This window comes from Saccopteryx bilineata, chromosome 9 (assembly GCF_036850765.1).
Source record: "Saccopteryx bilineata isolate mSacBil1 chromosome 9, mSacBil1_pri_phased_curated, whole genome shotgun sequence".
In the NCBI taxonomy this organism is placed as follows: Eukaryota; Metazoa; Chordata; class Mammalia; order Chiroptera; family Emballonuridae; genus Saccopteryx; species Saccopteryx bilineata.
In genome coordinates, this window is record NC_089498.1 from 33,517,995 (window position 1) to 33,527,651 (window position 9,657).

At 55.7% G+C, this 9,657-nt stretch overlaps 1 protein-coding gene across 1 annotated transcript; it reads right to left on the minus strand.

Annotated features, from left to right (window-relative positions):
- Nucleotides 1–253: 253 nt before the first annotated feature.
- On the minus strand, nt 254–9,657 carry TAF1C (TATA-box binding protein associated factor, RNA polymerase I subunit C). Its single transcript, XM_066243052.1, has 15 exons — nt 9,579–9,657; nt 7,110–7,248; nt 5,931–6,012; nt 5,616–5,713; nt 5,453–5,542; nt 5,289–5,362; nt 4,422–4,660; nt 4,167–4,283; nt 3,973–4,090; nt 3,811–3,882; nt 3,508–3,643; nt 3,189–3,332; nt 2,119–2,293; nt 1,894–2,031; nt 254–1,815 (listed from the first exon to the last, which is right to left on the minus strand). Exons 1-15 carry the CDS (start codon nt 9,641–9,643, stop codon nt 860–862), a joined length of 2,643 nt encoding a protein of 880 aa, XP_066099149.1. The 5' UTR covers nt 9,644–9,657; the 3' UTR covers nt 254–859.

Consider the following 9,657-nt stretch of genomic DNA (forward strand, 5'->3'; position numbering starts at 1 on the left):
AATGTCTCCTTTGAACGTTATAAACATTTTAGTATTATCAGGTACTGTGATATAGGATTATTTAATATCTGTGTGAGTGATGTGAGAGCCACTTCACCGGGTACCTTGAGACGAGACCATTCCTTGCTCCACGTGTGACGAGGCATCTAAAACAGACCTTGGTGTCCTGGGAAATGTCAGGTGGGTGTTCTCCTCCCAGGAGAGCCGTCTGAGAAAGTGAACTTTCCGCATTAGACATCATAAACTATGTAAGTGGACACCTCCCACCCAGTCTTAAAACTTTTATTATTCAAAACCACACTCAGGTGACAAGTTTATTCAATCCCTAAAGGTGGGTCCAAACTGTCTCCTACAAAACGTTAAATCATGGTAGAATTTGCTTACCACAAACAAACTAGCCCCCAGAAGCTGCCGATGCCCACCGGACACGCCACACCGGCAGCTGCTCAGTGTCTCGTCCCACTGTCACCAACCACAGTAGGGGCTGGCACTGTTACCCTGTCACTGGGGGACACAGGGAAACACCCTGCCTGAGTGAAGCCCCTACTTCAAGCATAGCACTGCCTGCTGGAGGGAACCCTAATGACACACCTTCAAGACAGAACCACTGGCGCCTTGTCAACCTGCCCTTGGGAGTGTCTTCAGGCAGAAGAAACCCCAGGAGAGACACTTGTTGTTCCTACTCCTCCAGCACGGCTGACATCATTTCCGAATGTCTCCCAGTCACTGCGGCCTTCAGGAGCCGGAGAAGTCTGTACCCTGAGACTGGTCCCTCTCCATGCCCTGAGTTTTAGTCACAGAAGTCACAGCTGGTCCAGGACAAGGCTCCCCAGAGTGGGGGAGCAGCTTCCCTGGGCACTCAGAATCCCATGCGGGGCTTCTTTCGGTGCAGCCGAGGGCCAGAGGGGGTGGCCCGGATGCTGGAGGTCTGTGAAGACGGCACAGTGGTACCGCCCAGGGTGTCCCTTTGGCATGGCAGTTCAGCTGTGCCATCCAGAAGGGTCCGCTGCCTGGAGGTGGTGGCCCGGTTGCTGGAGGTCTGGGAGGGGGGTGCAGAGGCACCTTCTGGGGTGTCCCCTTGAAGAGGTAGCTTGGCCATATAGTCCCGGAGGGTCTGCTGCTGCTCTGAGGGTACGTCACAGGCTGACGGATCCTGGGTCAACTCTTGGGAGGGCAAGGTCACTTGGGACTGAGGCGTGGACACAGGGAACCTCCGGTCTGGGCTGTGAGGGGGGCTGGTGGCACCTGAGAGGTCCAGGTGGCCGCTGAGCGAGGAGAAGGTACTGGACAGCTGCGTCCGACGCTTAGGCCGCTTGCGTGCTTTCTGGGGCCCGGAGCTCCGGCCCAGCCGCCGCTCCCACCAGGCAGCTGCGGGCTCTTCCCAGGCCGCTTCCAACCGCTCACTGAGCTCATCCTTGGGGCCCGGCTCGGGGGCCGGGGGTGGCTCTGCTGTGGGGAACAAGCCCAGGTCCCTCTGCTGCAGTACACGCCCTGTGGCCATGGCCGCCCGGAGACCCTCTGGCACCTTCCCCTTCCCCTCCACCTTCTGCTGCTCCTTGAAGCCCAGCAGATGACGGTGGGAAAAAGTGGGTGCGGTCCACACAGGGGGAGCCGGTGGCACCTCCAGCAGGGCCTTTAGCCACCTGCGGCAGCAAGCAGTGGCCCGAGGGCTCCAGGAAACTGTGGGGGCATAAAAGTTGGGCCCGGGGTCTTCCCGGAGGTGGAGGCGCTGGTGGAAGATGTCTCCAGCTGCTGAGAGCTGGAAGAGCGACAGGACTGGTGCGGAGTCAGAGGGCGCGATGGTGGCGGCCAGACCTGGAGACAAGAGTGATGATGACCTTGTGGCCTCATGGGGGTGCAGCCCCCCAAACTCACTCCCTCATCCCAGCACACCTATGGTTGGTGCTTGTAGACGTTCCTCCAGCTGCCACTGACTCTTGGGTTCCAGCAGGGGGAATGCGGAGAGAGAGTCACTCCTGGGAGGGAGAGACTGAGGGGGCCCTGCCATCCGGGGCATGGAGACCCCTTCCCCTGGAGGAAGGACAGAGAGCTGAGGTCCGGGCCAGGCTCCAGCCCCGTCCATCCTCCACACGCTTCTGGCCCTCACCGGACCCTCACCTGTGATGTGCAGCAGCCGCAGCTGCCCACCCCAGCCTCCGAGGAACAGCGGCCTCGGGCAGCCAGGGCGGGGGGAAGGCAGCAGCTGGGCCAGCAGAGGAGCAGAAGGGAGGCCGTGGTCCCACTTCAGCATGGGAACCAAGGGGAGACGTTCATCCACCAGGTAGAGTGAGAACTGGGGCCCCAGGAGAAACAAGACAGAAGGGATGAGACTGAGACAGGGAAGAATGGTTGGATAAGAAATGTCTGTCTGGGGGCCCCACACGGACCCAGGATGAGTGGAAACCCCAAGGGGTCACACACTCCGTGACCGGCCCTGACCACCTCTCCACCTTCACATACCCAGTCCGCACAGGAGGCGTTTCCCGAGCGGGCAGCACCATCCCTCATCCTGACGGGGATCTCAGGGGAGGAGCGAAGTCTTACCTCATAGAACCCCACCTGGCTTTCACTCAGCCTCTACTGCAGTGGTTCTCAACCTTTCTAATGCCGTGACCCCGCAATACAGTTCCTCATGTTGCGGTGACCCCCTACCAAAAAATAATTTTGGTGGCTACTTCATAACTGTAATTTTGCTAGTTATGATTCGGAATGTAAATACCTGATATGCATTATGTATTTTCCGATGGCTTTAGGAGACCCCGCCAGGGTCGTGACCCACAGGTTGAGAACCGCTGCTCTACTGGCTCACCAGACCCTGGAATCTATGCTTGAGACACACTAACACCCTGGGGTCCTGGGGGGGGGGGGGCACAGGAGGAAGGGCAGACCGTCGGGAACCCTTAGACCTCCTCCCTTTCCTGAGCACACAGGGAAGTGTCCAGATATGCAAAGATTGCTCCCCACCCCAAGCCTGTCCTCCTTACCTGGTCCATCCCCACTGGCACCTTAAAGCCCTGCTCAGCTGGCACTCCCGCGCGGCTGTTCCCATCTGCCTGCTGGCATGTTTCAGCCACAGACTCATCACGGTTTTGTGATTCTTATTTCTCCTGCAGTTACTTGTCCCAGGACCCTCTCTAGTAACCGGCTGAGACAGTGCACAGGGGCAAGAGGGGGAAGGTGTCACTCACCTGGGTACAGACGAGATGCAGTGTGGGCTGCAGAGAACCAGGGCTGCCCTCCCCCAGGTACTGGGTTAGCAGGACACGCTCCCCTTTCCGGCACGACGCTTCCGCACCCACGCGGAAAAGCAGCAAACCACAGCCTGGTGGGCCCTGCGGGAGCAAGCCAGGTCGGCCCTCCACAGACGGGGGTCTGAGGCTCCACCAGTCTGTCGGAGTCCCTGGCCCTGTTGCTTTCCATGCCCTGGGGAAGGTCCCCACGCCAGTCACCACCCTGTGTATCTGCTCTGTCCCACTGCTGAGCGTGTGACAATCCCCCACGCCTCACCTGAGTGTCGATAATTTTCACTCCAGTGCGGTCACCCACAGTCAGCACCCGAGGGTGGGCAGTGAAGTCTGCCCAACGCCAGGGAGAAGGGTCTCGAAACACAAGGGTCTCAGGATCCTTGTAGATTTGCTGAAGCCTTGGGGAGACAGGGGAGCCGTGAGGGGGAAGATGAGCTAATGGGGCGTGGGGGGAAGACGCGGGGCAACCGGGCCTGGGTCCAGGACACGCCGTGCGGGGAGTGCGGGCAGCAGTTCAGGGAGAGCTGTTGGTGGGGGCGGAGGGTTTTCGGGAAAGTGACATTACCCGCCCTGGGGTGTCCACAGACAGATGGCTCCCGAACGGCTGCACACAACCAGCTCCCCGGGCAGGTGAGGGCTACAGGGAATAAGCATGATTATTGCTGGGCCACCACCCCTTCCTCCCATGCCTAGCTCCTTGCCAACCAGCCCGACTCAGCCCCCTTACCTGAGGTTGACCCCTGTGGCCCCCTTCTCAACCTGCAGCACCTGGAGGGGGGCTGGCTGCCCCTGCTTCCCGACCTTCCACAAGGCACAGTGGTAGTCAGAGCGGACAGCCAGCAGAGCTGAGGAGGGGACAGAGAGGGTCAGGGGCAGGCAGCAGGTCAGTCAGCACAGGAGGAAGATATCTAAAGGCCTTACATTCTCCCTGCACAGTGCAGGTCACCACCTGCCGGACAGGTCCCCGGAGCTGGATGTGGCCAGGGTCCCCAAGGATCCGAGGGTTACCACTTGGGGTCAGACGGACCTTTTGGAAATCTGGGCCTCTCGCTAAGGATAAGTGCATGAGCTTTAGTCACTGCAGACCCCTCAACTTCCTGCCCTTCCCCGGACCTGCCCAGAGCACTTCCTCCACCAGCGGGAACTGGCGGGGACCCTGCCTGGGAGAAAGGATACACAGCCTGTCCAAGGCACCTCCTGCAGGGTAGATCAGCTGCCCAGCTGGGGGCGTCCTCCCAGGCAGCCAGGCCAACGCCCCTCCGGTGAAAGCATCGTCCAGGAGCAGCTGCTCCCACCGCATTGCCAGCTCCTCATGCAGCAGCTCCCCCAGGAGGTTCGACACCGACTCTCCCAGGACCGGGTCCCCCAGGATGGAGAACCGGCGCTGTCGGTGGCTGAAATAAGCCCAAGGACACCTGGGGACAAGAGAATGGCAGAAGAGTCAGGTTGTAGCAGTGATGAGGAGGACTGGATACCATCCCTAGGGAGGCCAGCTGTAGCAGACACCTTTTTAATCTACCTAGACTTTCTTCCTGTAGGAACCCCCCCTCTGTTCCCATGCTCCCGAGGCAGTCACGTGACCTAGACCCGGACCTGGACCCTCAAGTACTCCATCACCCTGACCACAGTGACTGGCTCACAGATGGGCACGACACCCAGGCCAAGCCAGCAACACCCTTCCTGGGACTTCTGATGGTGCCTCACGAAGAGTCACTGGCTCTTTCTTAGAATCATAAGCCATCTTGCTGCACTTGAAAACTGTCCAGGAATTAAGCCAAGCAGAGGCAAATGGATGAGAAAATAAAGAGACAGAACCCTATTTTAAACATTCTTTTAAAACTTGGATACAGCCACGCCTGCAGCCCATGGATTTAAATCCCCTTAGGCTAATGGAGCTGGGAGTTCTGTCTGAGTACCACGGCTCATGACTGCACAGGGTGGGGAGCAACTGTGACGGAAACCTGGATCCAGCCCTGTCTGGCTCCTTCCACGCCCCACCACCAGCTAGGTCTGCCCGCCCGTCCTTTCTCACTAGCCACTTGCCCCCAGGGCTGGTGTCCACCGAGGTCCTGGAGTATCTTCTTCACACTGACCACTGTCATCTTCTTAGAGTAGCTCTGCGTGGAAAGGCATTGTCAAGCTTGCACGCCCGCAGGCTCACCCTGGTGTGAAATGGGAGTCCCTCTCCTGGTTGACCAGTTACTCACCCGTGCTCCTTCCAGCTTGAAGTTCTCCAGCATCAGTCTCCCCAGGGGTGCAAAGGCTATGTCCCCATGGTCCCACAGGAACCGGCTGAACTGTGGAAGAAGAGGACACCAGGTCAAGAAACGGCCCCACTCACATAGCACTGTCCACGGTGGGGCCACTCACCTGTTCAGTAACATCCAGCACAGCTTTGGGCTGTCTCCTGAACTTGGGAACTCCCCGGAAAAGCAGGTCCTCGGCAGTCAGGCCAGGGTCCCAGGGATCTGAGGGAAGAGTGAGGTTGGGGAAGGGGTCTGTCCTGGGGCCCAGGAAGGGGCTAGAAATGGAGCCACATGTCCCACGTGACTGGAGGTAGCCAATGACAATGGGGGTGGAGGGCATCAGCAGGGAGAGGAAAGATCTTAGGGAAGGGGAGGGGTGAAGGAGAGAAGCAACAGGGGAGCAGCTTGGGAGGGGGACCCCAAAGACCAAAACCCTTACCAGGACCAGGAGGCAGCAAGGGAAGGGGCCCAGGGGTGTCCGGCTCCCAGAACAGGCCCTTGGCCAAGTGTGACGCCCCAGGCTACGGAAACACAAGCATGACCACAACATAACAATGAGCACTCTTCCAAGACAGTCACTGTCGCTAGCACTTGTCTTTTATTAATGCATTCAGCCCTCACAAGGAGCCTGCCCAGTTGGTACGATGATCATGATTTTACTCATGAAAACATGGAGGCACTTGTCCCAGGTAACAGCCAGTAAAGAGAGGGGCTGGGTGTGAGCCCCAAGAGCCTGACTCCAGCCTGTGCTTTTGACCTCCAGGCTGTAATGGCTCTCAAGGGAGCCCCTTCACCATTACCGGCTGACCCAAATCCTGCCAAATTCTTATTTCTACTCAGGACATCTCAAGATCACTTACTTGGGGTACCCACAGCCAATCTACTCCGCCTGCTGCAGGGCTGGGGATGGCTCGGCTCAAACATGTAGGAGATGGAAGGGTTGGCAAGCCAGGCTCCCTGAGGGGACTTATCTAACTTTTCAGTCCTTCCTTGTCAAGGAATCCCTACTGCTCCCTCTCTAGTCCCCACCACCTCTTTTAATTTCCTCACCCACTTGTCTCTGCCTGGAGTAATACTTAGCCAGCCTGTCTCCAAGTAGCAGGCAGCCAGCTTAGGCTTCCAGGGAAAGAGCTGGCGTCCTGTCCTAGGCAGTCTCTCCCCTCCCCTCCCCTCCCCTCCCCTCCAGCCCCGCCCCTCCCCTCCAGCCCCGCCCCGCCTCACCCTAATGTGATGTTTCGGCATACTTTTGGCTTCACTCAAAGTTACTATCACACTTTGTAATGATTTTGCCTTTGGACTGTTCCCTTGTCTATTCTCACTCAATCAAACTCTAAGTTCCCCAGGACTTATTCACACTGGAGTCCCAGGACCAGTGAGGTATCTGGCTGTTCAGTGAGTCTGGGGAGAGAGGTAAGAAAGAGCAAGCCAACAGCTGGCACTCAGTAAACCCTCTGTGGATGGTAGGTTGTCCCATGGACCCCAAACAAAAAAGGGGATTCTGGTTCAGCCTGTGTCTTAGGAGATGCACCACTCTGTACTCCTGCCAACTGGTATAAATGCTCGAAACAAGGGAAGGTACCCACTCCAGAGCTGCCAGGACTCTCCCCGCCATCCTCACCTTGGAGTTCTGGGGCAGGGACTCTGGCAGGGTCAATGCATCTCTCCAACTGCACGTGAAGGACACGTCCGGGACATTGCTCACACCGAGAGGACCAGTCATAAACAATGTGGGGCGGAGGGAGCTGGGGAAGTCCATCCTGGGAAACGAGAACCACTGGTCACACTGGTCTTCTCAAAGGTCTGAATGTGACCAACAGCCTCCAGGGTTCCTGGGAGACTGAAAAGTACCCTCAAAGGAGTATACTTTCTTCCGGGAAGCAGTTAACAAAGAACAAATGAGTATGTAGCCTACCGCCAGATAATAAGTGCTACATTGAAACCAACTAACCAACCATGATGGACAGGATGGCTATGGGTCCAGGGTGTGGTTTTAGCAATAGTAGTAGCTAGGGAAAGCCCCACGGAAAAGGTAGCATTTGGCACAGCCTGAACCTCATGAGGGAGAGAACCACAGACAACTGGGAAGAGGCTTCCTGACAAATGAATAGCAAGTGCAAAAGTCCTGGGACAGGAAGTGTATGAGAAACAACCAGGAGGCCATAGAATGAACAAGGAGAGTGGTAGGGGATAAAGTTAGACAGGTGGCAAGGAATCAGCTTCAAGCATTACTCTTAGGTATTATAATTACATATTTGTAGACTACACATGCCCCATATTCCAGGCTGTACTCTCAATACTAAACTCAAGTTCCCCAAAGCCAGGGACTGAATCTTATTTGTCTGCAAAGTATAGTACCTTCCAGAAAATGTACTGTGTTTAATAAAAATAAATTTAGCAAAAGGGCTTTATTAAATACAAAGTGCTCTAACACTATAAGTAGCCACATCATCCCTTTTTCTTTATTAACAGTAAAAATAACAGCAGGGCTCACTTACTGAGTGCAGACTCCTGACAGACATGGGGCTACTTGTTTTATTCTTCTGTTCTCCCTATTTTGGAGTTCAGGAAACTGAGGCTCAGGAAAGAGCCACTTGCCCAAGGCCAACAGCTTGATTCGCCCTCTCCACCCCCCATCCAATTCGAAGTCCAACTTCTGTACCACTCCTCTCCTGTGTACCCGAAAGCAAGCAAAGGCACCAGGGTCTTAGGAAGCACAAATCTTTCCCCTTGGAACTGCCATTACATTTTATCAGTTTATTCTGTAAGCTCTGTACATTCCCGTACCCTCATGACTGGGCAAAATACCCATCACCCAGTGAATGCCAGTAAATACTTGTTAAGTGAATGAATATGCTTCTCTGGCATGTCAGCCTCACTTGAACTGTGGCTTTTATGTATAGTCTTATTTCTTCCACTACACTGCAAGCTGTCTGAGGGCCAGGACTAGATCTATTCATTCTGAGTTACTGGTGTCTGGCTGCTGCAGTCATTCTCTTTTCCATAACCAGAGAGGACAGTGGAAGGAATCGAGGAGGCGCTTAGTGAGTCTTTGTGAAAAAAACACTTGCTTCCATAGGAATGATTGTACTGATGCAAATTAAGGAGCAATCAAGCCTCCTAAAGGTGGCTGCATCCCTGCTAAAGCAGCACACAAGTTTCTAGCTCATCTCTAGTTCCTGGGCTCCAATCACACTGACCCCCCTCTAGGTTCTTCCTCACCATGCATTTTTTCACCAAGGGCCTCTGCACACTGTTTCAAATGAGTACCAAGTGCCGTTGCTACCCACCTACAAAATCCTACTCATTCTTCAGATTTCAAGTCAGAAAGCCTCTCTCAATTCCCCCAACTCTATCCTCCCACAACACCCTGGATGCTTTCTCCAGAACACCCATGCAACCTGTAACTACATATTTAAAGATAAAACTGTTTGATTAAAAGCTGCTCTAATAGTCCTCATGGGAAAGGGACTTTGTTTAGCCCCAGTGCCTGGGTTTTTGCTACATGGTATAACAGTACAAGTACGCTGAAAAAACAAATCCAGGAATAAATGAACGAGAGGAGAAAGGAACCTAAGAGCCTCAAACAAACCGAGGCAGCCTGAGAGCGTTGGTGGAACCTACGACCTCAGAAAGGCCCCTAGACAAGGCAGCCTCACCTTCCCAAGCTCACCCATGGCTCTTCAGGTCCCTTCAGACCTGCAAGGCTGTACTACTGCCATGCGCGACACGGCAAAAAGTGAGCCTGTCACACGGGCTGCGTGAGGGGCTTGGGACCCTCTTCCCACACACCTACTTAGCCACATCTTCCCTAGCGCCCCCTCTTCCCACTCCACCTCCAGGTCCTAAAATAACAACGGCAGAGGACTCTCATCAAGCGCTGTCCCACCAGAAGTTGCTTCCACGCTTTACATGTGTAGGATCCTCACCACTCCACGAGCTTACAGGCTAATAACCCACTTTGCAGATGCCCCAAAGCCACGCAGCTTGGGGCCGGTGGACCCCCGCAGAGGGCGGACTCGAGCTCTCCTCCCGGGCCCTCTCTCTGCGGTCCCGGCAGCGCGCGCACTTACGTGCCTGGGAAACAGACCTCCGCGTGACGCTCGCCCGACCCTGGCGACACGAAGGCTCCAGAAAGCGGCACCCTACCTCCATCAACCCACGCTGCA